This window comes from Bipolaris zeicola, assembly GCF_000523435.1.
Source record: "Bipolaris zeicola 26-R-13 unplaced genomic scaffold scaffold_19, whole genome shotgun sequence".
In the NCBI taxonomy this organism is placed as follows: Eukaryota; Fungi; Ascomycota; class Dothideomycetes; order Pleosporales; family Pleosporaceae; genus Bipolaris; species Bipolaris zeicola.
In genome coordinates this window covers 70723-97830 of record NW_006912068.1, presented here as the reverse complement: position 1 = coordinate 97830, position 27108 = coordinate 70723, and the positions used below count along the sequence as shown (strand labels likewise).

Sequence of the window (27108 nt, the reverse complement as noted above, 5' to 3'; positions counted from 1 at the left end):
CCACCAGCGGTTACCCCACGGCATCTGCCACTTGGTAGCTCCTTTAAAAGAACACTCTTTCCTCACCTTACCTTCATTATTGGCCTTTTACCTCCGAACCGCACCGGAATCCTCCAATCACGTGCGGACTCATCATGGCCGCCAATGAGCAGGATACCACGGAGCAGATTCTCCAATGGTACTCCAATCTCTACAGTCGCCGGGTCGACCTGGTAGGCGACTTCGCAGGGAGCGAGAGATTTCTCGTACACGGCGAATCACTCCTACTCCAGTGTTTTAGCGACCCACATCTCGACTTCGACCCAGGCTACCAATTACTACACGCCTCGTACACTGTTGAGAAATATCTGCAGGGCCTCCTGTCCCGCAGCTGCAACTTCCACATCGCTTTCTTTGACGAGCATCAAGAATTCTGTGTGCCTCAAGATGCCTCTCCCGCCGTTAGCGAGAAGTATCTGCTTGCACGAGCAGCCATCATTCGTCACCTCAGGGTCAATCTGCCAGACGCTGTCCCAGAGACTGAAGTCCACACTTTCCCTTCAGTTTCCTCAGTCGAGTTTTCAGAATACCTACGTGCTACCGATATCTACTTTGTGCTCTGTCACGATGGAGCTTCTTTCACAGACATCCGCAAGAGGATGTTGCGACACAAGGACCTCGGCTCTCTCAAGGATGAGGACCCAAGTGTAAAGGGCCGTCATCAAAGCTACAAGTCATCATTTCGCACTTTTATCTATAGCATGATGCAGCGCGGCTACAGCGCTGCACTCGTGAATGGGCTTGAGTGGCAGGACACAAAGGTGGTCACAACAGTCTTGGAGCACGCACGTTCCTTGACCCTAGACGTCTCATCAGCAGTAAGTATATACTAAGCATGAATACTGTTATGTCGCGTTCTGCGCTCTTCATTGATAAGGTGCTGACACAAATCATAGAATCATCATCCTGAGAGGAATGTCACTGACATTGTCGACCTTTCCCACATGCGTGGATTCCTACAAACAATCAGGGAATCATGTGATCAGCTTCTGACTGAGCGTGAGTATCTGACAGTGCTTGTCGCTTCGAAGCTTTCAGCCTCAAACGCGAATCTGTCATCTATTCTACTACGACAGGCAGCAGCCCTGTCAGAGCTGGCTTTGTCGGAGCGCATATTGAATCATCAAGAAATTCCTGAGGAGGTCAACAACTTCATTCTAGAGTTTTGTCATGAAGCGCGCAGGTTCATCAACAGTCCGGCATGGGCAGAAGCTTTCGCCGGTCATCCAGATTGTGACTTAGCTGACCTTATTGACGGGCGATTGCTCGCTTTTTATGCCTGCAAGGCTTCGCCAAAGCCCAATGAGCACTTTGAGGTCCTTCTCAAAGCCACAAAAGCTCTTAACAATCTTGATATCCCACTGCAACCAAGCACGTCTCCTGCTGCAGAAGGCTCACCCGAGACCAGCAGTGATGACGAAAGCTTCACATACAAGGTTCTTCCCTTCTCGAACGACGTCTTCGACCCTCACCTAGCCCCAATTCACCTTGACGTAGCTCGGTCGAGTGGAAAACCAGACCCGACATCGGCTACCATCTTTCGTGAAGTCACACATTGGCACAGCCAAAAGTCTTTGAATCAAAAGGCGAAAGTGGTCGTAGAAAAAGACCCAAAGATTGCGAAGAAAGCACTTCGCCGGAATCAATTTTTCATGGCTGAGATGACTTCGTACGCTGCCAGTCTGACGAATGCTGTTGGTAAAGTTCTAGACCCAGAGACAATTACCCTCGGCGACAAGGCAAAGCCTGCGCCATCGAACACGGAAAACAAAAGACCAAAACAAGTGCAGAGACAAAGCACCAAGAACATCAATGCCTCAAAACAAGCCATGCTTGACAGTATTGCAGCAAGCTCTAAGCGCAAAGATGAAGAGAATGCAAAGCAATGGTATCAGGCTTGGACGGTTTCTTGCGCAGGATTCGAAAAGCAGGTTGACCTGGCGTCGCGGTACAACAAAGCCAGACAATATTTGGCGGACCGCAGCGAGGCTCAGCGTCAGGTTATTGGTGCAGATGTGCGCATCTACATGCTAAACGTTCTCCTAGAGATGTGGGTGCGTTACTGCCGTGACAACGCGAAGGATAAGGGTCTGTATGTTGCAGCACTCTTATTCGATACTGCACGGACTCTCTGTAACCACGAGACTGTTACCAAGACCATTGCGATATGCCTCAAAGCTACTATCGATCGATTGAAGTTGCCGAAGCTTCAGGTGCCGTCAGCTCAAGGCGATCGGAAGCTGCCCTTTAAATTTGTAAGTTGATTGATGCTTGAAGCACATCTTGGATACTTGCGTTGCCTGTATGATCTTGGATGACCTGCAGTGTTTTGCGTATCTTGAATTGCTGATGCTGACTTTTACAGGCACTGGAAGACACGTTAGTGTCCGATCTTGCTTTGACGCTGTCCCCAGAAGAGTTTCAGCTTCTCCATTGTGGGCCTTACTTTGATAGGACGATCGACTCTGCTCCAGACTCTCGTGTACCGTTCGAGCCAGACGCATGGCAACGACGGGTACTAGATGAGATCGATGCTCGGCGAAGCTTGCTTGTCATTGCGCCAACTTCGGCTGGTAAAACCTTCATATCATTTTACGCCATGAAGCAAGTCTTGGAAGCCAACAATGAGGATGTTCTGGTTTATGTTGCACCAACGAAAGCACTTGTCAACCAGATCGCTGCCGAAATTCAAGCTCGATTTTCGAAGAATTACAAGTACAGTCAATCTGTATGGGGTATTCACACAAGAGATTACCGTATCAACAATCCCACGGGATGCCAGATTCTGGTAACAGTACCCCATATTTTGCAAATTATGCTGTTGGCGCCCACCAATGCCAGGGGTTGGTCTGAAAGAGTGAAATGGATTATATTTGATGAAGTCCACTGTATTGGACAAGCCGAAGATGGACTGGTTTGGGAGCAATTGCTACTCATGGCTCCTTGCCCTATCATCGCTCTTTCTGCGACAATTGGCAATGCAGAATCTTTCAACGACTGGCTCTCAGCTAGTCAAAAGGCTGCCGGCAATGAGCTTGTGATGGTACAACATCCGCACAGATATTCTGATCTTCGCAAGTTTGTCTATACGCCGCCTCCAAAGCGTGACCCAGCGAGCTACTTGCCTCTTCCGGCTAACCGGTCATTTGCTCAGCTCGGTCTCGATGAGCATGCGGATTTTGCATTCCTGCATCCTGTTGCCAGCTTGATAAACAGGAGCCGAGGTCTTCCCAGCGATCTATCTCTCGAAGCCCGGGACTGCCTGACTCTGTGGCAGACTATGTGCAAACATCAAACTGATAAGTACCCTGTCGACAAGTCACTCGATCCCTCTAAAATTCTCCCTACTATCATCAAGAAGGCAGATATCATCAAGTGGCAAGATGGCCTCAAAAAAATTCTCACTGCTTGGATGGCGGATGAGGCATCGCCTTTCGAGAAGGTGCGCAGTGACCTCAGCAGTTCCATCAACCGTATTCAGGAAGCATCGCCCACCGATGAAGTTAAGGAAGACAGTACCGACAACAACGGAGAAGTGGACGAGCTAGGAATGGAGATCAACCATGACATTTCCAGCATACTACCACTGCTAGCCGATCTGCAGCAACAAGATGCACTCCCGGGTATCATCTTCAACTATGACCGTGCGATTTGCGAGAAGATGTGCCGAACACTCATGAAGCAACTTGTAGATGCCGAAATTGCCTGGAAAGAGACAAGCCCCAAGTGGAAAATCAAGCTGCAACAATGGGAAGACTGGAAGAAAGAGGTGCAGAGACGAGAGAAGCAGGGTCTCCGTGGAGATGCTTCCAAGGGCATGACCAAGCAAGATCAAATGAAGGAGGCGGCTAGCGTTGAAGTTAGCGCTTTTGCCTCATTTGATCCGAATAAACCTCTTGATGGATTTCACTTTGCCGATCATAAGAAGTTGTCCCAGGAGGAGTTTGCTGTACACGCAAAGGAGCTGCGTTACCGTGGTGTAGAAGAGTGGCTGATTGATGGCCTCATGCGTGGAATTGGAGTCCACCACGCTGGTATGAACCGAAAGTACCGGTACTGTGTCGAAATGCTTTTCCGCAAGGGCTATCTGCGGGTGGTCATCGCCACTGGTACCTTGGCCTTGGGTATTAACATGCCGTGTAAGACTGTGGTCTTCTCAGGTGACTCTGTCTTCTTGACAGCTCTCAACTTCCGCCAGGCAGCCGGTCGTGCCGGTCGTCGTGGTTTCGACATGCTCGGAAACGTCGTCTTCCATGGCGTGGCACTCAGCAAGATTCACAAGCTCATCAGCTCCCGACTCCCTGACCTCAATGGCCACTTCCCTATAACCACTACTTTGGTTTTGCGGTTGTTCACTTTGCTGCACTCGTCAGGGAATGCGCCTTTTGCTGTCCGTTGTGTCAACGCCCTGCTGTCACAACCGCGATTGTACCTGGGCGGCGAGGATGCGAAGATGACAGTGCTCCACCATTTGCGATTCTCTATCGAGTATCTCCGCAGGCAGTATCTTCTTGATGCACAGGGTACCCCCCTCAACTTTGCGGGCGCTGTCTCACATCTCTATTTTACGGAGAACTCATCATTTGCATTCCATGCGCTACTGAAAGACGGATACTTTCATGAGCTGTGCGCCAAGATCGACACAAACAGGGAGCAGGTTCTACGTGAGCTCATGCTCACAATGTCGCACTTATTTGGCCGAAGGTATTGTCGACAGGCAGATGAAGAGTACGTCCAGGAAGTGGTCAAGAAGAGCCCGTCAATTGTGTTCCTACCGGCAATGCCAGAGACGGCCACCAACGTCTTGCGCCGTCACAACAAGACTACGCTCGATATATTCACTGCTTATGTGCGTACATTCGTCGACCAGCATGTACAACACCCAGACAACACTCTGCCCTTGACCGAAGTCACCGCCGGCAGCAAGACCCCAAGTTCTGGTGTGACCCAGCCCCAAAACATCAAGGCTCGCTCAACCTTTGTCGCCTTGTCTGGCCACGACGACAAATTCGAATCTCTGCACGACCTCTGCTCCACCAGCCGTTCTGGCGTCTTCCTCGAAGAAGCCGTCGTTCCCCACGTCGGTCTCTACCCGGAAGACTCTGAACTCCCTCTAAACGCCTACCTCTACGACTTCTTCCAACACGGCGACGTCGAAGCCCTGATCAAAGCCAACAAGATCCGACGCGGCGACGTCTGGTTTGTCCTCAACGACCTCAGCATGACCCTCGCCACCATCACCACCAGTCTCTCCAGCTTCCTGGGTCTCGCCACCGAATCCGACCTCGACTTCATCGACGTCCGCGGCGGCGGTGACGACGAAGAGGAAAACCGCGAAGACAAAATGCTACCCAGTGATACGGCCACGGAAGCCAGTGCCACCACTGCTGGCTCCTCGAACAAGGGCGCGTTCAAGCAGGAAGTTACTATCCAGCCGAAGAAGAAGGCCAAGAAGAAGGTCGAGGAGAGCTGGGAGGATGAGATGGGGAGTGAGGAGGAGGAGTCTGAGGTTGAGGAGAGTTGGGATGCTGAGGAGGATGAGGACAAGGAACCCCCTGCGTGGGAGGAAGGAGAGGGTTTGCTGAATGTGCTCAAGGCGTTTAAGGCATTGAAGGAGGAGTTTGATATGAAGTTTAGGGCTATGTGGGCTTAGTTGAGGCGGAGGTTGAAGTGGTGGTGGGTTGGGATGGAAGTGGGAAAGAGGAGAGAGGAAAGAGGAGAGAAGGGGAAAAGTTGGAACATCTCATTGTGGCTTTCTACGAAATCAAGACTGTACCTAGATGATGATGACGAAGAGAAAAAAAAAGATATATTACATAGATGATGAAATGAAAAAAGAATGTAGAAAATGCGGCTAGATATTGGTCGGATGTGAGCAAATTATGGTTGAAAGTCTCTCCCTTTTTGCTTAAAATGACCACCACCAGACCAAACATGCACACATGTATCTGGCAGCTGTCACACTAGGGTTGCCGCGATCTATACCAAGGTGCGAAGCACAATGAAACATAGCAGACCAGGCAGTCACAATAAACCCTCATTGTAACGAATTGATAGTGAAGCATCTAGTACGAATGGATAAATATCTTTCAACAACGCCAGCGAAGAGTGGTTGGTGTATCTAGCATACGCTGATCATAACAGCAACGCAGCAAAAAAACGAAAAATTCATAAAAACCTCCATAGAGGGCAGCAAGTTCCAATTGCAGTTGTCATCGCCTTAAAACTCGCCTCCACCTCCACCCAAAGCAGCAGCACCCCAAATACCGACCAAGCCCCAGACACCGACTCTCCAGCCTCTCCAGAGACCATGCACACCCTGACCCTTCCTTGTACGCGGTGGTCGGGAGAATCCCATTGCCTTTGCGCTTGCTGCTTTAGCCGCGCTGGGACCTGAGACTGAGATGCCTTCCTCACGAACAATGAACCATAGGGTACCCAGGACACCCCTGTACTGACCAGGATCAACGATTGTATCGAATCCGTTGTCGTTACTCGGCCTGTCCAGACCGTAAGCTGGGCTCTTTGAGCGACTGGGTGGGGCCTGATATTCTTGTGCGACACGCTGTGCTTCGTGTTCTTGCAGGACGGCGACCTGGCCGCGGCGGAGAACTGTCTCGAGGGGGAGACGGATGAAGAGTTCAGCGGTAGAGGAGAGGAAGGTGCTGAAGGAGTAGGTGGCGGGGGTGAGGATGGGGTCGATGCTTAGTGTTGAGCGGAGGAAGAGAGGGGTGGATGAGGAGACAAGTGTGGGCACGCAGGCGTGCATTATGGTTGCGGGGAGGAGGGTGGGGGAGACGGAGAGAGAAGGGAGGAGGGAGAGACATGGGTATATGGAGCGTGGGGAGGATGAGATGGGTGTGATGATCAGGCGTGTTCGCACTAGATCGAGGGGTGCGAGGAGGGTAGCGGCAATGGCTGTTGCAGCAACAGCGACACCGAGGGATGTCAATGGGTTGGGACTGTCGAGCACATCGAGACCCCCAATGCCGCTTCCTGCTGCCCCCACAAGCCCGGGGTCGGGTATGTTCAGCAGGGCTGAGATCAGACTTCTAAACCAGCCCTCAGTCGTCTTGAGCAGGAAGTTGTAGATGAAGGTGCAGTTTGTGCCTTTCCACACTCCCCAAGCTGACTCTTTCTGCCATAATTGCCCTATTACTTCGAGAAGAGAGTCTGCCCGCTTGAGTTCTAGTTTCCTGAGTGACGATGGTGGGGGTTGAGTTGGTGTCCGCGAGGGGGATCGACTATCGAGTCGTCGATGGCGCCTCCGCGGGGACCTCGATGGCGAGTCGTTGGGCGAGTATGGCGAAGTGGGGTTCACGCGCGGTGCTGTTGTGGTGAAGTATCCCGGAGAGTCCTCGTCAGACTCTTCGTCTGAAGGCGGGAACTGCACGGTTATTTAGCCCACATTCACATGTCAGACGGGGTGTCATTGACAGAGTACCTACATCCTCAAACTTTCCACTGGCAAAGCTCCCTGGCCCTCTCTTGTGGCCCCACTCACTAGCATCCTTGAGCGCGGAAAGCTGTCCCTTGGCCTCGTGGATTTGCAGTATCGTCTTCGCTACCTCGAATGGCTGGGCAAGCAGCACGCTTGTGTAGTTCCACAGCGCATGATCCAGCAGCTTCTTTGCATGGCCGGCTATTGTGGGCGATGTCTCTGGAAAGTACGCGTCATAGTCGAGATCTGAGAGAATGTCGCGTGCCTGGCTGCCCAGACTCGATTTATTGCTGGGGGCAGGCTTGAAAGCGGGCGGGAGTGGTGACGAGACGGTCTGGTTCTGCGGAACCTCTGGAGGCGGGCCAATGGAAGGCGGGATGTAGTACGGTCTGAGGGGGTTTGGGGCATCGCGCGAGGAGGCCATGGTGAAGGCGGGGTATGGGGGAGAGGAAGGGCCTTAGGGTGGTGCCCGCTGTCGGTTTTGTTTTGTGAGTGCTGGTGGTGGATGCATGCGCTTTCAAGAGAGGGACCAGGGTGGGGCGGTCTGTGCTGCCAACATTTCGTCGTCGACGTCTCACAGCATTCGGATTTATCGGCGGCTTCGTTTGTTGCGACTTTTATCCTGGCAAACATTTGCTCTTTTGCGCACTTACCCCCTGACGTCTGCCATCTTCTCAATTGAGCGACCACATACACCCACAATGGCGGCGAACCGAGCTTGCTGGATGTTGGTCGAGGGACGGATAGCAGGCGCGAGAAGCGCCTTGTCGACTCCACTGACATCGACCAGCCATTGGGCGACCATGACATGCCAGAGAGGGATGCACACGCAGAGGGCGGCCACGTCTCGACCACGGCAATTCAAAGTAGCCACTCCAACAAGTCCCTCGTGGCTACGAAACAGCCGACAATTCTCCGCCAGCCATGCACCCCGCCACGGTCACCTAGACCCTCCTAGGCCTGGGGAAGAGTGCGTCTTCACTGTCTACTCTTGACTCATAGATCCAGTCGCTAACAATACTAGACGAAAGGTTACATTCATAGACAAGGATGGCCACTCCTCGACCTTTGAAGTCGCCGACGGCGACAATCTCCTTGACGTTGCCCAAGCAAACGACATAGAAATGGAGGGCGCCTGCGGAGGCTCATGCGCCTGCTCGACCTGCCACGTTATTGTCGAAGACGAGGCCTACTACGAAAAGATGGAAGAGCCCGACGATGACGAAAACGATATGCTCGACTTGGCTTTTGGCCTCACTGAGACGAGCAGACTGGGCTGCCAGGTCAAGATGAGCAAGGAGCTGGATGGGCTGGTAGTACGGTTGCCGAGCATGACGAGGAACTTGCAGGCAAGCGATTTCGAGAGCAAATAAGTCCTCACAACATGTCCAATATAAGCCCATTTGATCGAGGCGTGGAGTGGGATCTAATAGGGGATGATTTGATGGTCCCAGCAGAAGTCCCAGATACGACGCTGGGTGGCATCTTTTCGGTTCTTCGTACGTACGCAACATTTGGTACAAAGCATGTATAACACAAACACTCAGCTTGCATATGCACTGGCGTAGAGGACGACTCGGAAAACGCTTGTATAGTAAATGGTATCATGAACATTCTCAACAACTCCTTGTCATGCTTTTATGCTTCAGCGATCTGCTCCTTCTTCTGCCCTCCAGTGAGCATGTCGAGGAAACCTTGCTTGCTCATCTCCTTAACCTTCTCCTCCCTCTTGTCCATACCGACTACCATGCCCGCCTTGCTTTCTCTCTCGGCCTGCTCTCCCTTGACCTGAGCCGCCCTCACTGCGTTGAATAACTTGATCACACCCTTTTGTGCCGTCTTCCTGAGCTCCCTCTCCTTTGTCGATGTCGCTTCTGTGCTGACGCTGGGATCATTCAGTCCCAGAACATCCCTGATACGGCCCTTATCCCGCGCAGCCTTGCGCTCTGCAATGAGTTGACGGCGCACTTTCTCGGTAATTTTCGAGTCAGCAAGCTCGCGGTTCGCTGTCGCCGCATCTTTCGAACGCGACAAAATAGGCTCTGTGCGTTTTGACGTCGATAATTTCGAGCCCAAGATTCTCGAGATGGAGTTTGCAAAGGCCTCGGGGTCGTTACGCTTGCGGACTTTGCGCGCAGCAGCGGTAGATGTTTCGGAGACGGAGGAAGCTTCTGAGGCGTCGGATTCTGAGTCGGCAATGGAAAACTCGTCGGCTTCAGGTTCAGAGTCGTCTTCGTCGTCATCTTCGATGTCGCTTGGCAATGGGGCTGCGTGATCGACGGGAGCCGTCTTCTTCAGCGCAGACTTTACCGGAGCCTTTGCTTGTATGCTGGCTTTAAACTTGGGCTCAGGCTTCTTCATTGGCGCGGCATCCTCTGCTTCGTCCTCATCGTCGCTGGCTGAAGATTCCTCGGCCGCAGCTGCTTGTTGCGCTGCCTTCTTCGCCTCAAACTTTGCTTGCTTCCTCAACTGCTGCTTGGACAGTTCTGGTTTTCCTGGAAGAGTTGCATTGGCGCCCGAGGGCTGGAATGGCTCGTCTGGCTCTTGGCTGCTTCCTCGTGCTGGGGCATCGCGCGCAGCACCTTCTTCTTCGTCGGACGAACTGTGGTAGTGCTTTTGCTTCTTGACCTTTCTCTTCTCCTTCTTGGGTACCTTTCCTCTGAGCTGGTCCTCGGTCCGTCTCCGCTTCAAAGATGTGTTGACCATTGTGGCTGTGGTTGTGTAGATGTGGATGTCGAAAGGCACTGCGCGGTCGCAGAAAAAAGTTCCAGATGATCGGCGTTAGGGACGCCAAAAGGCCGACGGCAGGGCAAAGCGCGCCCCGCCATGCCTGCATTCCCCACAGAACACCACGAGAACATCACCGACCACCCCCCACGCCTCACACCCCCATCTCTCTAATAATTTCCCTACACAACCGCCGCTATGGTGCTTCAAGATCTTGGGCGGCGTATCAATGCCGCCGTCACAGACCTCACGAGGTCGCCCAATCTCGATGAGAAGGTGCGCACTTGACAAAACAGCAATACCTAACAGGTGGCTAATATGCGGAAGGCTTTCGATTCCATGGTCAAGGAGATCTCTAACGCCCTCGTCGAAGCCGATGTCAATGTCAAACTCGTCATGAACCTGCGACAGTCGATAAAGCGCGCCGTCGACTTCAAACACCTTGCGCCCGGTGTCAACAAGAAGCGCCTCATTCAAAAGGCCGTCTTCGATGAGCTCGTCAAGATGGTTGATCCGCATGCCGAACCTTTTAAGCCGAGAAAGGGAAAGTCAAACGTCATTATGTTTGTTGGTCTCCAGGGTGCGGGTAAAACTACAACATGTACAAAGCTGGCGAGATGGTACCAGGCAAGAGGCTTCAAGGCATGTCTGGTCTGCGCAGATACATTCCGTGCCGGTGCATTCGATCAGTTGAAGCAAAACGCCACAAAAGCAAAGATCCCATACTATGGTAGCCACACCCAGACGGACCCCGTAGTAGTGGCGGCTGAAGGTGTAGAGAAGTTCAAGAAAGAGCGCTTTGAAATCATCATCGTGGATACCTCTGGAAGGCACAGGCAAGAGAAGGACCTGTTCGATGAGATGGTGCAAATTCAGACCGCTGTTACGCCCGACCAGACGATCATGGTACTGGACGGAACCATTGGTCAGGCTGCTGAATCTCAAGCTCGCGCTTTCAAGGAGGCAGCAGACTTCGGAGCCATTGTTATCACCAAGACCGACGGTGCGGCAGCAGGTGGTGGTGCCATCTCTGCAGTCGCAGCAACACATACTCCCATTGTCTTCCTCGGTAATGGTGAACACATGTTGGATCTCGAACGCTTTGCCCCACAAGCCTTTGTTTCCAAACTGCTAGGAATGGGCGACGTACAAGGTCTTGTCGAGCACGTCCAATCACTGAAGCTCGATCAAAAGGACACAATGAAGCACATTACTCAAGGAATCTTCACCATTAAGGATCTCCGCGACCAGCTCTCCAACATCATGAAGATGGGTCCTCTCTCCAAGATGGCTGGCATGATTCCTGGACTAAGCAGCATGATGGGAGGCATGGACGACGAAGAGGGTGGCGCCAAGCTTAAACGTATGATCTACATCTGCGACAGCATGACAGAAAAGGAACTCGAATCCGACGGCAAGATGTTTGTGGACCAGCCTACTCGCATGACCCGTATAGCCCGTGGCTCAGGCACGTCAGTACGCGAAGTTGAGGAACTGCTCACCCAGCACCGTATGATGGCAGGCATGGCAAAGAAGATGAAGGGCGGCATGGCCAACATGCAAAAGGCACAGGGTGCCATGGGCGGTGGAAATAAGCAGCAACAACTCGCCGCCATGCAGAAGCGCATGCAGAGTATGGGTGGCGCAGGGGGTATGGGCGGAGCGGGAGGCGGTATGCCGGATCTCGGAGCTATGATGAAGATGCTCGGCGGCGGACGAGGAGGCGGAGGAGGCATGCCGGATCTTTCGGCTCTCGGAGGTATGGGCGGCATGGACATGGGTGCTATGATGAAAATGATGGGCGGCATGGGTGGTATGCCTGGAATGGGCGGCGGTGCGGGTGGTGCCGGTCAAGGCAAGGGAAGGAGATAGTAAACCCCCCACTTTTGTTTTATCCAGATGGTATGGATTTTTGAATTTGGATGCATAGCCACGGCGTTGGGGGGTGGGGAGTCTACTATTCATCACATGGGTGCTCGTGTTGATAGATGTTTTGTGTATACGGGATTGGTTTGGTACGTGAGTATATTACGAAAAAACCTGGGATCAATAGAGCAATTTCCTGCTCACTTATGCATATCATATTTCCCAACACTCTATACCGTTTGTGCTATCTAACCCATCTATTTATGTCTATTTCTCGCCCTCCACTCTATCCTCTCCAAACACAAACCCCAACTCCTCCAACGTCCTAACCTCTTTCCTCTCCTCGCCCCTGGCCCCAAACGCCTGTCTAATCTTCGGAAAATGCTCACGGCACCAGAATTGCCACTCTCTCCAAACCGGGGGCTTCTTTCCTTTCCCGCCATCTTCCAACCCTTCTTTCTCCACCGCCTGAGCCGCCCAAGCACTCATCTCATTGATATACTTCCCGTCCTTCGGGAAATTCAGTAGATGGAAATTTCGACCTGAACCCATCTCTTCTTCCATACTTTGTTCCCAGGCACGCATCGTCGCGAGGGGAGGTAAATCGAGACGACCCGCATACACACGCGCCAGCACCGCAGCCTGGGCTTCTGCAATGGGAAAAGGGATTACACGCTGATTCAGCGCTAGGAACGACAAGCTTGGTCTCGGTGCGTAGAATAAGTGCTGGAATGTATGGTTTACTTTTTCCCCCGTTGTAATTAATTTAGGTTCGACTGATTCCAGAAATGGTAGGCTGTAGAAATATCCTGTGGCGAAGACAATGGCGTCGATGTCGTGGGCTTGTGTTCCGTCTGCGAATTCTACGCCGCGTGTTGACGGTAGGAAACGGGCTATAGGGGGTACCTCGCGGCGTCGCTGGTCAGCTGAGGCGGCGCCGTGGGTTGCGCTGAAGAGGGATTGGGAGCGGGTGGACCAGAGGAGGGGGAGGGAGCAGGTAGAGGCGATTTGGGCGCTTATGTCTGCGCCGGAGGCGGAGTTGCCGATTACGATTACTTTCTTGGAGGTAAAGTCTGAGGCGCGGCGGTAGTATTTTGAGTGCGTGATTCGACCTGGGTGTTGGGCTGCCCAGTCTTGGATCCCTGGCATGGATGGGATGGATGGGACGATGAAGTGGCCGTTTGCTACTATTACTGCGTCGTAGATTTCGAAGGTGGACTCGTTGGTTTGGAGATTTTTGGTTGTGACGGTCCATGAGCTGGTGGGGTTGTTGGCATCTACAGGTACGACATCGGTGACTTGAGTGCAGTATTGGACGAGATTTTGGACGTCGGCGGAGTAGTCTTCTATGTACTTTAGGACTGCTTCGTGTGTGGGGAAGAGTTGGCTGTCGGATGGCCAGTCGAGGTCTTGGAAACCCATTAGTCCACGTGGGATGTTGGTTTCGAGTTTCTCGTATATTGGTGATAAGAAAGAGGGAATCTGAAATGCTGTGTCGGTGCCATTTGTATCAACATCCCCATTGGCAACATTCTCTTTAGGCTGCCACTCCGGGTTCTGAAAGTCTTTGTTCGGGTTGGTCTGGGGTATATCGAAGAGGTTTTCGTCTCGCTGCTCGCCAGTATAGATCCATATCCCCCCAGGTCGATTTCTCTGTTCGAACAAGACAACCTTCTCAAATGACTTCTCGGCTCTCAGGTACTTTGCTGCTATCACACCTGAAGGCCCGGCACCTACTACCGCTACTGTCCTTGCTCTAATCGATATCCTATCTCCATCAGAAGCCATGGTGTTGGGCTTGGGTTCTGAGCCGTGGAAATATCGCACAAAGTGCTGCAGAGAGGGGCCAATAGAACGGCGGGCACTGGGCTGGTGTACAGGGTATCCCCGCAACACCCAAGTAAGCATGCGTAGGAACGCCGTCGTAATCAAGACCAGGCGTCGATGTGATGGTAGTGACGAATAGAGGAAGGTTTCGGCGCTAGTCGGAACGATGTCGGAACGATCTGCTGGAGCTGATCACCGCGATGGCACACAAATGGGCTGACCCTGATGGTTGGCACTACCCCTCTCAACCCTGGACTTATGCTCAGGCTTAGCTTGGGTTACTTAAGTCGCGGCATTTAGTCAACATCCCAGTTGACAAGATACGTACTTGAGGTTTAGAGCAATGCTTCGCACTTTGTCCCTCGCACGGTTCCCCGCCGCATCGAGAGCTCAACCCCTCCGCAGGTTCTCCATCAAAGCGACAACCATGGCACCACTACGAGCTGGCTTTGTGCCCGGTAGGCTTCAATGAAGAGATGGAAGGCTTTATTACTAACTACTCAGAGCACTTTTGCACCCCACTAGAGTTTGCAAAGAGGCACTATGGCCTCGATGTGGATCTCATTCCCTTTCCTTCTGGCACCGGTCACATGGTCACTGCCATCCAGGCTGGCGAAATTGATCTTGCAGTAGGCCTGACGGAAGGCTGGATCTCAGCGCTAGGCAAAGCACAAACTGCCAAGCAAGACGCAGGCTTCAAAATAGTCGGCACATATGTCGAAACGCCACTATGCTGGGCCATCTCAACTGGGGCGAAGAGGGATGAGCTGAAGGGTATTCAAGACTTGAAAGACAAGAAGGTGGGCGTTTCGAGGATTGGCAGTGGGAGCTATGTGATGAGCTTCGTGCTGGCAGACCAGCAGGGCTGGCTGAATACATCCTCCGATAGCCCTCCGTTTCCTGTGGAGATACTCAACACGTTCAAAAATTTGCGCGATGCCGTCAATAGCGGCACAGCAGACTTCTTTATGTGGGAGCACTTCACCTCGAAGCGCTATTACGATAACGGGGAGATCAAACGCATTGGCGAGATCTACACTCCCTGGTCGTCGTGGAAGATTGTTGCCGCAAACCATCTGCTCGCACCAAAGAGCAGCGGCAAGCCCTCACTCAAGCCAGAGCTGGAGGATGCGCTGGAAAAGTTGAACAAAGGCGTCAAGCACTTTGAGGAAAATACGGAAGAGGCTGTTAAATTTATCATCACGAAGCTCGACTACTCAGAAGAAGACGCTAGGGAATGGCTGAAGACTGTAAAGTTCTCACAGCAGGTAAAGGGCGTCGATAAGGGAGTCGTCGAAAAGACTGTTGGCATCTTGCAGAAAGCTGGTGTGTTGGGCAAAGACATCGATCAAGCAGACATGATTGCACTCGAGCGTATCGGAAACTGAGTCTTTACTGTGGACTCTTACACGAAGCCCAGTGCTTTGAAGTCGCTCATCTGAAACATGAAAGAGCTTGTCGATTAATCGGGGATGCCCGTCAACTAAAAGTTTGAATCAAGAGCTCACTTTCACCGGGGAAACGCGGTGTTGTATATTTCAGTGACAACCACATTGTTTGCAAGGTTTCGATGTTAGTCAACAGCGACAAACGCGACAAGCTAAGTTCGTTACGATCGCTCAGCTTTGTTTCATGACATAAAGGACAAGAATGTATAGATATAATCTTCCTACCTCAGTATTGTTAGCAACAGAGCATTCACCCATTTATTGACTACACATACTGTAGACGTCCCCTGAACCTACCCGGATACGGTCTAGGACCGATAAAAGAAGTAGCAATTACTCCGGACATTGAAATCCAGCTACAAGAATGTCAGAAAACGAGAAAAATCTGAATTTGTCCTTCCTCGACCGACAATCACACATTCGCATATATGGCCGCTACTATATCGTATTCCCTTTCCCTGACACAAAACACGCAGGTGAAGCCATCGATTCACTCCGCATAGGCTTCAAAGAGGTATTGAGGCGACTCCCTTGCCTTGCTGGAACAATCAACATGCCGTTCATCGCCAGTGATTGTCTTCAGGTACTCTTTCCCGATCCTATCGATCTAGAAGCAGAAGCGGCCCGTGTTTTCACTGTAAACTTAGATGAGGCTATCAACACCGATTATCACTACAACACGCTAGAGAGGACGTATTTCTCAGCAGAGAACCTTCCTGCAGAGGTCTTTTGTCCTGCTTTGATTAAAAACCATCCTGGGCTGGACGATGATGACCCATATGCAGAACGAATGAATAGTCTGAAGAGGGGTCCACTCCCTGCTTCTGCTGCCCACGCAACATTTATACCTGGAGGCTTAGTCCTGAGTGTTTGGTTTCACCACGCTATCACTGATGGGGCTGGCAACGCGAGGATCCTAGAGGTATGGAGCGCGGCTGTGAAATCTTTGAATATGTACACTCAAGAGACGAAACCTAGTAAGACCAGCTCAATGCTAATCACAACGGACAATATCACAGATGTCAATCTTGCTAGGGGTGATCTCGCTACCCTTGCACGACGGTTGAACGTTGAGGCTACTAATCCACAGGCTGAAAGGGTACTGCAACGTTCAGCAAATCCCATCCACGAGCTACCATACAAAGTCATCACAAAGATGTTTCGCTTCCCAAGTTCAGTCATCACTCACCTCAGCAAAGCCATGTCTCAGCACACAGAGAAACACATATCTCACTTCGCTTCTCTAGCAGGACTCGTCTGGGCCAACATCATCCAAGCCCGCCTCCCAGGATTCATCGCGGTCGGCAACACGAAATCGACCTTAGCAGTCATCATCGACCTCCGAAAACACCTCCCTGGGCCCTTCTCATCCTCTGACTACTTAGGAAACCTAGTAGCCTCCAAGATGCCCACATGGGATCTTTTCCAAAGCGGCAATAGCATCACATGTCAAAACATGTCGGTAGAAACCGACTTCGAAGAGGACATAGAGCACGCCATGCTCCTCCCAACTATAAGCGTCGCCCGCCTCCAAATCAACATCCAGAACCTCGCCTCTTTCATTAAAGATGTCGACGACGCTGTCCACAGCGTCGACGAAAAATGGATTGGCAGGAAATTTAATCAGATCCTCGCGGACCCCACCCAAACCGACCAATCCTGTCTCAAATTCGGTAATGGACCTGATCTCTATATTACCAGCTGGCAGCACATGGGCGCCGATCGCGAGTGGTGTATTCCTGGCACTTCAGATGCCCAGCCCGCTGCTATTCGGCGTGCGGCGTGGGTGAGCGAGGGAGGTATCGTCGTGTTGCCTAGGAAGAGGGATATAGAGGGGAGGGAACCAGCGGCGTATGAGGTTTTGGTCAGTCTTGCTGAGAAAGATATGAAGGGATTTGAGGATAGTCTCGCGGAGGGGAAGTGGTTGGAGGATAGGCAGTAGGGGAGCTCGAGGAATGTTTCGGGGAGGTTTGAGAGTCTATGAGTGAAGATTATTAAGTAGTAATGACCATAAGTACTTGAGCGGTTTGTTTTGTTGGACTGATTGAATTCGATCACAAAATGTTACTAAGTAACGTGTCAATATCTACAGAGATACCTTGCCGAATGGGTCTTCTCTACTCCCTGATCACTTTTCACTCATGAGCTCCATGCATTCTCTGCATATTTGGCTTATGAGGTTAGCGGCCAGAATGTTACCATTTTAAAGTTCTGAATATATGCTCCATTGAAACCATTGGCATTTCACATAAGGGGAATTTATATTTGCCGATCTAAGCGAAAATTAGTTTTGATTCAACCTTGAACGTTTCTCGAACCATTCCTGGATCAGTGCATGTTTTTGTCACATGACTTGGCAAGCATAGCTTTATAAATCTTTATGTTAACTAACGCATTTCACTAACTCCTATCATGTCATCAGTACCGCGGACTCTTTAAAGATTAATCTTTTAGTAAGATGCGGTACATTTATACACAAATTAAAATCTATGAAGTTGCAATAGCAGCGAGGGTTGTCGATCATGCTGCGCGAAGACATTACATTTACGTTCTTTGATAATGCATACAAATAAGCCACTGAAATTCTGAATTTAGAATAACTCCCATCTATCATGATCAGGAACATGAAAACTTGCGCACAGAGAGCTCAGGTGGCTCCCAATGTTATTTTCTCTTCCACACATGCAGGACACCTTTGGTGACCGCGCATGACACAAACGTTTTGCCATCCGCCATGTGAGCCTTGTCTGCAATCTGAACAAAACCAAACCACATCTCTTTCTGTAGACATGTTTGTCCAGAGCTGCTGTATTCCACTCCCACTACCGATTTCAGATTCAGTGTGACTTTTTCCCTTTGATTGACTAGATGATATCTCAGGGATCTCTTCGAGCGATATTGAGTCATTCTTGGCGCCAAGTCTGGGCTCATGATATGCTGCTATCTCAGCTTCGTTTGCTTGCTTCTCTGTAATTTTAGAACCACTTCCCCTTGTATTGTAAACTTCGTTCTTGAATGTCTCGAGGTCGTGACGCGTGCTAAAAGGTTTGTTTGATGAAAAGACCTCCACCTGAGGTTGCTTCGCGCGGAGATGAGAACTGCGGATTGATGTTCTATACGACCCTTTGATAAGTGGTGATGATTTATCTTGTACATCTGGATCCAGGGATCGTGATTTGGGATTTGAGATTTGAGCTAAACTTCCATGAATAGGGCCGGTACGGGGGCAGGATCGGCGCCGGGGGCATTTAGGGTATCAATGTATTGCCACCGGCGATACTTGACAAGTTTGTTGCATGTTCTGGTGGAGTCGTAAGGTTCGTATGCGGCAGAGAAGCCAGCTCGCGTGGTTCTTCAGTACTATCTATTCGATATGCATGTATAGGGTCGTCTATTGCCTCTTTGATATGTATCCAAACGGATTGACAGTCGTTGGGATCTTGGAAATCGAGTAACAGACCCGTTCCATTCTTTTGGGTACAGAGAAGTGTTGCTTCCCCAGCCCTTCGGCATTCAATGCCCTTGCTTAGCTGCTCTCTTAGTAACTGGTTATGAGGCTCATTTTGACCCACAACCACGAGATATATGCCTCCTGCGAAAGACTCAAGTTGAAGATAGCCGCTCATTATGGTAGTGTCACCCTCGAACGTCCGCTTGGCTCGTTTAATGGGATATCGAACATAGTCAGCACGGCCCGGCGGTTCTTGGCTATCATTGAGTCCCTTCTTGTCCCAGAGCTCTCTGAATTTCTGTTGATTTCGCGACTTTTCTGCTTCACAGTCTGAAGCCTTTGCCAGACGCTCGCGTATCTCGCGTACCTTTTTGCTCGAGAGCTTTTCAATACGTTCCACATACCGCCGAAGATGCTGCCATTCTTCTGATATTTTAACTGCAGATTTCTGTTCAAGCTCATCGGGTTTTTTGTCCAGAAGTTCCCTGATCTTTTGTTTAACAGGCAATTCATCTGATTCCCATCCGGACTGGTCTTGTTGAAAATCGCGGATATCCATATCTAAGAGACCACTGATCTTCTGTAGATTCGGCAAATCTCCTGACTCCCAATTTAGTGGTAGAACATCTGATTGTGGTCGTGGTTGCGCATTTAAATGCGGAGATGAGGGCGGGTTGCTTGGCGATCGAGCTGGTTCCGACTCCCTTGGGGGTGTTGGAACCACTTCGTTGATATCAAAGTGTGTATCTCTGCTTGTGTCTGACTCAGCATCTGGTTCTACAGCTGGTGGTAGAGCCAAAAGAGCAACATCTTCCATATGTCTCGCAAAATGCGTTAAGATGGCGTTCTTTCCATCTGCTGTAAGATTCAAACAGAGTGGACATTCAATTGCTTCCCATGCAGGTCCAAAATTGTGCTCGAATTCTAGATGATTCTTCCAAGCTTGAAGGTTCGTAAATGCGATTGCGTTGAAATGGCATTCACGATAGAAGCAGTTATATGGTTGCAAATCGCTAAAGAGGTGCTTCCTGTTCAAAATGAGTACAAGCTTGATGGACGGTGAAGTTTGACATACCTCCATTCGCGATTGTTCTCTGCCCGTACGAGTTTTGCGCACGCGATACACTCAAAGGGTTGACCATTTTTCCCTTCTGCTTGCAGCGGTGGGATGCGGACTCGCTCGCCACCCGATACGCTTGTCATGAACGATACAGTCGACTCCGCATACGATGACTGTGGTTTTGCGAGAGAAGTGCCAATTCCTGAATCCTGAAATTCAGAACTAAGGCCAGTGGATTTGGTAGCAAGGGGTGCTAGCAAGCCATGTAGCTCAGGCATCGCAGCGGTATTGTTGTCGCGCTCACGTTGCATACGTAAGAAACGTGACCAGCTGATTTTGCCCAAAACCTGCACTAAATGTACTTCAGCTTTTGGGTACTTCGCTTGTATCAGATCAGTGTGATAGTCGTGCGCAAAACGTGGGCCCACCCCTACCACGCCAGGCTCATCGTCGTGGAATTCATCCGGAGCTGGGCATTCCAAGGCAGTACCAAGACCCATCAAGCAATTTACATATGTCTTCGTTCTGCGAATCATCATATCTGCTCGTCTTGGCAAGCTATCTTCTTCTTCGTGATCGTCGCCACTGTCGCTTTCATCCTCGCTTGAGTTCTCGTCGGCAGCTTTCAAGTACCATTTCCATTCACTATAGAACTCTGAGGCTGCTGTGTGCTGACGTCGGACTGAGGCATCGTTCACCTGCGGTAAGACGAAATTCGAAATTCCTATTCTAATCAGTACTTCCTGTCGCATAAGTAGGTATTTAACTCACCGTCTAATAGATGTCTGCACAAATGGATCAGGATCTCGATGGTTGCTTGTCGAACTTCCGTTGATCGCTTGAGGTGATCATCAAGTCTTCCTCCAGCTACTCCATGGCCATGCTCCCAGAGTTGTAACGTAGCGTAGCCTTGCCGAAGCGTGCGGTTCCCAGGTGTTGTGATCCATTTAGGACTGGAATGTTGTATCAAGTTTCGAAGCAACCCGAGGCATGTTTCAAGCATGCGGGCTATCATTCCATGGTCTCCCTCTGGCTTTGGAGATATCTCCTGTTGCCACCTCTCAATCTTTTCCCTACTTGTACGTGAGCTCAAGGCGATTGAAGCCATTGGTCAAGTATCGCTCGTAACTGTCAGGCCCGGAGGTGAAAAGAATGATCCGAGTTATGGAATCTCGGCTTCAGGGGTTTCACACGCAGAACTAGGTGGACTGAGAGATTCAGAGAGTTTGTTTTGCTGTTTATCAACAGCACATCAGGCTGAAGCGGGGCTGTGTGGTGGGCGGGGCTGTGCATGATGAGGTGCTTTCGCGAGACGTCTATTCAGCCGCGATCAGCCTGCCACATTATTGTTCCATACTTCTCTTTTCCTTCTTTTCAAATCTACAGGAAGATGTCTGGTTTGGAAATAGCTGGCCTAGCAGTTGGCGTTTTGCCTATCCTTTTGGAAGTCATCAAGTCCTACTCAACAATATGTGACAAGATACGCACATTCCGCCGCTGCACTCTGGAGCTTGGGGATATTTTTATGGAATTCAAAGCCATAAGGGTAGTTTTCCTAAACGAAGTACGGTTATTACTAGGTTCGATTCAGAAAAAAAGCAAACAAGGCTTGATCTTGAAGACTACAGTAACCAAAGGTGGGTAAACAAAGAGACCGAAGACCAATTGAAGGCAGTAATTCAAGACAACTACGACGTTTGCGAGGATATCATTCAATACATCAGTCAAATTCTTGAGGAGATGGCATCAGAACTAGAAAATCTTGATCCCTTTTTGAGCCAGAAGTCACCGGTTCGTCTTGATTTCAGGCATACTAGGATCACGCGCTAACCTTGTCGTAGACTGAGTCTCTCAAGAAAGTTTACAAACGTTTCAGCAAAACGCTGGAATTTACTTTTAACAAATCGAGATACGAAAAATGTCTTGCCAGCCTACGAGATCGGAACAGTGAGCTAATTTCACTTCGGTCGCAAGTTGTTGCTATTGAGCAACAAGAAGTTCCTTCAGGTGTCTGTATCCAACATGTCCCATTGCCTGGTCGATTCAAGATTATTCAAACTGTTTCTCGAAAGCTTCACGAGTCTCCTTGTGGAGTTTGGCGTTGCGATCAGCCCACGCACTGCGGACATGACGCTAAACTATGTCTCGATGCCGATGTAAAACATGATGTAACCTTGGACCTTGCTATATCTTGTCGCGAATCCAGCTGTGTAGATCGTTCTAGGTAAGCCTACGCATGGACCTTGTTGGTATGCGCTGATCGCCCTCAGCTCACTACCAGAATCTACAATCTGGCTATTCGTACAATCGACAAGTACATACGCAGACACACTACCAAACACACCCAAGATCCAAGAGTCTTGATATGTGCTCCGAATTGGCTCTAGAACTACTAAATCCTATCGTCTCGAGTTCTTCCAAGAGTTTGAAGAAGAAGGCATCTTGTGATCTTTCGAAAGACTCGGCTCCAAAGAAAAAGGCTAAGCGTGTACAATTTCAAGTATCTACACCACCACTTCCAACAAAAGTACCCAACGCAGATGTCCCTGGTACGATATTCACGTTTGGAGTTGATCTCTGCAAGATGAAGAGTATTTGTGACTACCTGCGAGAGTGTTATGAGGCACAACTGCTAAAGTCGGCAAAGGAATGTATTGGCTACTTGGAGAGCGCGCAGATGTACAAGCATCTTTTCTACCTCAAGGAGAGAACAGCGAAGCCACAAATGAATAACTCGACAACTTCTACCATATCTTCAATCCAGGACGCGCTTAGACAGGAGGTGTACGATGCTTTACAACCAGAGGATCGCTTGAAACTAGCACATAAACTGGCCGTTGCAACTTTACAGTACAACGACACCCCCTGGCTCCCTGAGCGATGGCGCCTAGGTGATCTCAGCTATCTTGGATCAAGATCTTCGTTCAGCGTCGAAGCTCTTAAGACTTTACACTTCAACTCACAGATATCGCGGCCCGCTACCATAGCAGATGGTCAAATGGAGGGTCTACAGCAAAACACTGGAACGATATCAGAACAAACGCGTTATGGTATTAACAATACGACGCTCTTCTCCCTCGGTGTTGCAATGCTTGAGATTGCCTACTGGATGCCGATTGAAGAAAAGATGACGGACAAGGATGAGAACAATCCAGTTTTCGCTGCTCGTAGACTTGTTCTAGATCGAGGAGCCCCATTGGGTCCAGAGTATCAGCGAATCGCACAAAAATGTCTTGAATGTACCTTTGGGTTCGGAAAATAGCTCAGCAACAAGGGCCTGCAATCTGCAGTATACAACGATGTGGTATGTCAGCTAGATGGGATGATTGGGAGGCTTGAGAAGCTGAGTGTGTGAAGTTTGGCTTAAGTTCTTGTAATTAGCGATCAAGGGGGTTGGCGTAATGTTTTTTTTTCTTCTACATCTTCTTTTACTACAATACTTAAAACATCTGAATCACTCTCTCATCTTATTGCTCTCCCAACTGACTCCCACTCTACTTCAAACCCCCCCTTTTCCAAATACAGAGAATTACAAAATGAATGATACTTAACCCCCCCTTAAAACCTAACATACACCTTTCTACCCAAAACGCCCACAACATAACATCAACCAGCCAAACCACCACAAACATGACAATGCAAAACAAAACAAAAGCGAAATAAACATTTCCAACTTCCCCATATCCCACAAAGAATACACGTACAAATCATCCAGCTAAACTTCATACATCTGCAACTCACACCCCCACAATCACCAGCACCAAACCCAAGTACTGTACAAACAACCGACAGCGCCGAAACCCCTACATTTTCTTACTTCATCGAGTACGCAAATAAAGCCACGAAAAAAACTCTCAGTGTCAGAGAGAGAGGAAGGCAGGGAAAGAAGAGTGAAAACGAAAGGGAGGTAAATATGAAGACACGGATAAAATACTCAAATGTCAAGATAACATCTTCGAAGAAGCAGAAAAAAAACGGGGGTAAAAGTACGAACAGAGCATCTCACTCAAATCACTTGAACACATTTGACATAGCGTAACACACAGTTCACAGTCATATTTCTTGCATGGCACAAGCCCTTGATTTCATGATACAATACTGTACACATCCGTACAAAATCCGCCACACGATTCAAAGGATCCCAGCCTACCTCTTCTTCCCCCTGCCAACCTTCTTCTTCCCCCCCGCCATGGCCGCCGCACCCCCCTTCTTCTTCTGCCCCTCGGCCGTCCCCAGCGCGGCCTTCTGCCTCAGATACATCCTAACCACGTTTTCCACACTACCGCGATCATGCTTAACCGTGCGCATATACGTGAGTCTGGCTCGTCTGGCGCGCTTAGCCGCACGTTGTACAACTTCTATGCCTTCAACCAGCGGACTGTAAATCTTGTACCACATCTCCACACCCACACGCGTGAGCTGGCCGCGGAGGAGGATAGCGGTGTCGGCGCCGCGGCGCCGGATGTTGATGCAGACGCCGGCGAAGGGGTCGCCGGAGCGTTGGCGGACGAGCAGAATATCGCCGACGCGGGCGCATTCTGGGTTGTCTTTTGCGAAGAGGCGGGTGCGGGCGCCGGTGGGGTCGAGGGTGCTGATTTGGGTGGCTGTGACGGCGGCAATGGGGTGAGGGCAGGTTTTCTTGATGTTGCGGGCAGATTGCTTAAAGACTGGGACGCCGAATTGGTGGCCTGAGGGGGTGGCGGGGTTAGCAATTGGAGTTTGTTATCAAAGGTGTGCGGAGGCGTACTCAATGCGTGGTTTACGTTCTTTTGCTTCATTACGGCTTCCCACTTTGCACTTATGGGTTTGGACGGTTGTTTCCGCCTTGTGTGTGTTTTCAATGCCCCATTGATGGGCTGGCCGTTCTCGCCATAGTATTCTGGGTACAATGCCCTGTGCAGGCGCTGGCTGAGATCCTCTCGTGGTAATCGCTGTTCACGCTTGGCAGGCGGAGGAGGCGCTGTTGTGAGAGCGGCGTCGACTACGACCGTCTCGGTGCTTGCATACCGTTTGCATCGTATGGCGCGAAAGGCGACACGTTGGGCGGTGGCCCGCGTGCAGGGGATTGCGGCTGACATTGGCGTGTGGAGTCGGATATCATGTAACATTGGGGTTCAGCGTCAAGAAATTCGAGATTGCTTATGTCAGCACAGATCTATGTAACTACTCCGCATTATGCTTGGCAAGTTACACAGCTTGTATCGGCACACGTCTCACTATCACTGCTTTTTCCAAGGATCATTTCTTGAATATACCTCTATATTTTCTCGTGGAGTGGATCGTATTATGAATATCTATTTCCATATGCTGACTACAGCTCCGGTCTGTAAACCCGACCTAAAAATGCACCCCCCTACGCAAACATGCTCATGAACAGTCGTCTCGTGGCATACGAATTAGAAAAAGAAAGGATAACTTTTGTTGGAATGCAAATCACCGCCGTTTGAGGAAAAAACGCAGTACACTCCGCCCATGCTGAAAAAGGAAGCCCAAACACCAATGCTCCAACAAAAAGGCAGGTGTGGTTACAAGATGGCCAGATAACTTCAAGTGGGTATCGGTACTTCCGTGTTAGGCATCCAGTGGCCACATTGGCACCACTTTTCTACCGGGGTACTCCAAAGGAAAAGGGAGGTCAGACGCCTTTGAGATGCAACCGCCCGACGCCATTGGAACTAAGGAACATGTCGAACCGAAGGAATTTAAAGCCTCGCTTGGTTGAGCTGCTCGCTCAAACCCAGAATGACGCTGGGTTGCTGGAATTGTTCGCCCTGAAACATTGACGTCCGTCGTCAGCAATTGATCTGTTCAAAGTCGATTTCAATCTCTCTCCTAGGCGTCTCTACCTCTTCCATCCAAGTAAGACCATTGGCCGCTTCTTCTACTGGGAAAACCTCTTGGGCGTACTCCTCCATGGAACGGTTTCCTTCCCACAGCGACAGGGCGACAGCGGGGACGTCCGGTTCGAGATCGGGTCCAAAGTAAGGTGCGCCCTTCTCGCCTAGGGTGTACTCAAGTGCAGCGAGATGCTCCCGGTAGCCTGCGGGTGTGGGAACGTTGATCATTATGGGGCCCCGCTTGTAGCGAACTGGTCTCTTGAGGCCGACACTAAAAGCCTTGCAGACTTGTCTTGGGGTCATGGATGCAAACGCCAGTGGTATCCTAAGCTAGTCAGCATGTTGTTCAAAAAGCAAGAGAAAAAAAACGGCGCATATATTGGAAGCTCGATGCAACCATGGCTGCATCATGAGTGGGTGCGCAAGCCGTGGAAAATTTGACGTTTGCAACTGGTGATGGCAGACCACCTGATGGAACCATTGTGGGGAACGGGCGAACGAAGTGGACCAAGATACGCAGATGCAGGACACGCTTACCGCTTGCCGTTCCACTTACGTGGACCTTCCTTAAATAGTTGGAATATAGCTGGACCAACGTCGTGCTCCGAATCTAGCCAGGGGAGTGGCTGATCTGGGTGAAACGGGGCTTGCCAGACAAAGCTGCCGTCATACTGATGTTCCATGCGAAACAGGGGGAAATCGAGGCCGGTAAAGTTGTTGTGGTATGCGCCGCAATAGACAAAGGTGGCCGGGAGACCAATCTGGCGGACATATTGCTCGACAGTGAATTTTGGAGCCCACATTGGTAGTGCCTTCCAGCCTTGGCCAAATACGGAGTGGTCGGGCATGCTCGAGTAGATGTAGTGCTGGATTCCGGCTTTTTTTGCGGCATCGGCTAGTGCTCGACCAATGGCAACCTCGTCGCCCCAGTGCGTGGTGTTGATGAAAGCGCACTGAGCGCTTCTGAATAGATCATCGAGAAATTTTTTGTCTTCGAGGGCCCCGATGAAGACGGTGACATTGTCGAGTTCAGAGAGCTCTCGGGCGACTATGCCATTCAAGTCTCGCATCTGGGCCCGTACCTGCCATCCTAGTGCGGCAGCGACGCGAATGAAGCTCGCCGATTGGCGGCCATTGCTGTTGATGGTAACGACTGTCCTTTGCATTCGTGTGTTTTTTTTTGGCGGAAGTGAGGGTAAGGTAGGAAAAAAGAGGGTTGTGGCGGTGAGGCTCTGGCGGGTCCGGAAAGAGAAAGTGAGTGGATGGTCCTGAGGTGGGTAGAAGGAGAGCGATTTCGGAACAAGGGTACTTGTTGGATGCTATATGGCAAGGCAAAGCAGGGCCAAGGCGCGAGGAACCCCGGGTATAGTCAGTCAGCTGGGGTTTGGGGAAGCAGGTGGTTGGTCTTGGGC

At 50.5% G+C, this 27108-nt stretch overlaps 15 protein-coding genes across 15 annotated transcripts; 7 read left to right on the top strand and 8 right to left on the bottom strand.

Annotated features, from left to right (window-relative positions):
• Positions 1-134: 134 nt before the first annotated feature.
• Positions 135-5692, top strand: COCCADRAFT_2071 (uncharacterized protein; the record flags this gene model as incomplete). The annotated part of the gene is made up of 3 exons (XM_007710524.1): positions 135-857; positions 936-2294; positions 2405-5692. The coding sequence occupies 3 exons, from the start codon at positions 135-137 to the stop codon at positions 5690-5692; spliced, it is 5370 nt and encodes a 1789-aa protein (XP_007708714.1).
• A 567-nt stretch (positions 5693-6259) lies between these two features.
• On the bottom strand, positions 6260-7904 carry COCCADRAFT_86816 (uncharacterized protein; the record flags this gene model as incomplete). Its single annotated transcript, XM_007710592.1, has 2 exons — positions 6260-7426; positions 7488-7904. 2 exons carry the CDS (start codon positions 7902-7904, stop codon positions 6260-6262), a joined length of 1584 nt encoding a protein of 527 aa, XP_007708782.1.
• A 225-nt stretch (positions 7905-8129) lies between these two features.
• On the bottom strand, positions 8130-8285 carry COCCADRAFT_86842 (uncharacterized protein; the record flags this gene model as incomplete). Its single annotated transcript, XM_007710591.1, has 1 exon — positions 8130-8285. The coding sequence occupies one exon, from the start codon at positions 8283-8285 to the stop codon at positions 8130-8132; it is 156 nt and encodes a 51-aa protein (XP_007708781.1).
• Positions 8284-8853, top strand: COCCADRAFT_86836 (uncharacterized protein; the record flags this gene model as incomplete). Its single annotated transcript, XM_007710590.1, has 2 exons — positions 8284-8450; positions 8505-8853. The coding sequence occupies 2 exons, from the start codon at positions 8284-8286 to the stop codon at positions 8851-8853; spliced, it is 516 nt and encodes a 171-aa protein (XP_007708780.1).
• A 4-nt stretch (positions 8854-8857) lies between these two features.
• COCCADRAFT_86821 (uncharacterized protein) lies at positions 8858-9094 on the bottom strand (the record flags this gene model as incomplete). The annotated part of the gene is made up of 1 exon (XM_007710589.1): positions 8858-9094. The coding sequence occupies one exon, from the start codon at positions 9092-9094 to the stop codon at positions 8858-8860; it is 237 nt and encodes a 78-aa protein (XP_007708779.1).
• A 24-nt stretch (positions 9095-9118) lies between these two features.
• COCCADRAFT_86780 (uncharacterized protein) lies at positions 9119-10186 on the bottom strand (the record flags this gene model as incomplete). Its single annotated transcript, XM_007710588.1, has 1 exon — positions 9119-10186. One exon carries the CDS (start codon positions 10184-10186, stop codon positions 9119-9121), a length of 1068 nt encoding a protein of 355 aa, XP_007708778.1.
• A 219-nt stretch (positions 10187-10405) lies between these two features.
• Positions 10406-12079, top strand: COCCADRAFT_86818 (uncharacterized protein; the record flags this gene model as incomplete). Its single annotated transcript, XM_007710587.1, has 2 exons — positions 10406-10483; positions 10535-12079. 2 exons carry the CDS (start codon positions 10406-10408, stop codon positions 12077-12079), a joined length of 1623 nt encoding a protein of 540 aa, XP_007708777.1.
• A 261-nt stretch (positions 12080-12340) lies between these two features.
• On the bottom strand, positions 12341-13861 carry COCCADRAFT_2066 (uncharacterized protein; the record flags this gene model as incomplete). The annotated part of the gene is made up of 1 exon (XM_007710523.1): positions 12341-13861. One exon carries the CDS (start codon positions 13859-13861, stop codon positions 12341-12343), a length of 1521 nt encoding a protein of 506 aa, XP_007708713.1.
• A 382-nt stretch (positions 13862-14243) lies between these two features.
• Positions 14244-15288, top strand: COCCADRAFT_33754 (uncharacterized protein; the record flags this gene model as incomplete). The annotated part of the gene is made up of 2 exons (XM_007710556.1): positions 14244-14358; positions 14405-15288. The coding sequence occupies 2 exons, from the start codon at positions 14244-14246 to the stop codon at positions 15286-15288; spliced, it is 999 nt and encodes a 332-aa protein (XP_007708746.1).
• A 424-nt stretch (positions 15289-15712) lies between these two features.
• On the top strand, positions 15713-17290 carry COCCADRAFT_86867 (uncharacterized protein; the record flags this gene model as incomplete). The annotated part of the gene is made up of 1 exon (XM_007710586.1): positions 15713-17290. The coding sequence occupies one exon, from the start codon at positions 15713-15715 to the stop codon at positions 17288-17290; it is 1578 nt and encodes a 525-aa protein (XP_007708776.1).
• Positions 17291-18596: 1306 nt separating this feature from the next.
• Positions 18597-20967, bottom strand: COCCADRAFT_2063 (uncharacterized protein; the record flags this gene model as incomplete). Its single annotated transcript, XM_007710522.1, has 3 exons — positions 18597-19827; positions 19875-20583; positions 20631-20967. The coding sequence occupies 3 exons, from the start codon at positions 20965-20967 to the stop codon at positions 18597-18599; spliced, it is 2277 nt and encodes a 758-aa protein (XP_007708712.1).
• Positions 20968-21249: 282 nt separating this feature from the next.
• COCCADRAFT_33752 (uncharacterized protein) lies at positions 21250-23121 on the top strand (the record flags this gene model as incomplete). The annotated part of the gene is made up of 4 exons (XM_007710555.1): positions 21250-21423; positions 21459-21650; positions 21701-22083; positions 22209-23121. 4 exons carry the CDS (start codon positions 21250-21252, stop codon positions 23119-23121), a joined length of 1662 nt encoding a protein of 553 aa, XP_007708745.1.
• Positions 23122-24005: 884 nt separating this feature from the next.
• Positions 24006-24937, bottom strand: COCCADRAFT_33751 (uncharacterized protein; the record flags this gene model as incomplete). Its single annotated transcript, XM_007710554.1, has 2 exons — positions 24006-24547; positions 24607-24937. 2 exons carry the CDS (start codon positions 24935-24937, stop codon positions 24006-24008), a joined length of 873 nt encoding a protein of 290 aa, XP_007708744.1.
• Positions 24938-25339: 402 nt separating this feature from the next.
• Positions 25340-25642, top strand: COCCADRAFT_86887 (uncharacterized protein; the record flags this gene model as incomplete). The annotated part of the gene is made up of 1 exon (XM_007710585.1): positions 25340-25642. A coding segment is annotated over one exon (303 nt), but the record flags the coding sequence as incomplete, so codon positions are not given.
• Positions 25643-25651: 9 nt separating this feature from the next.
• On the bottom strand, positions 25652-26862 carry COCCADRAFT_86909 (uncharacterized protein; the record flags this gene model as incomplete). Its single annotated transcript, XM_007710584.1, has 2 exons — positions 25652-26021; positions 26234-26862. The coding sequence occupies 2 exons, from the start codon at positions 26860-26862 to the stop codon at positions 25652-25654; spliced, it is 999 nt and encodes a 332-aa protein (XP_007708774.1).
• Between the last annotated feature and the right edge of the window lie 246 nt (positions 26863-27108).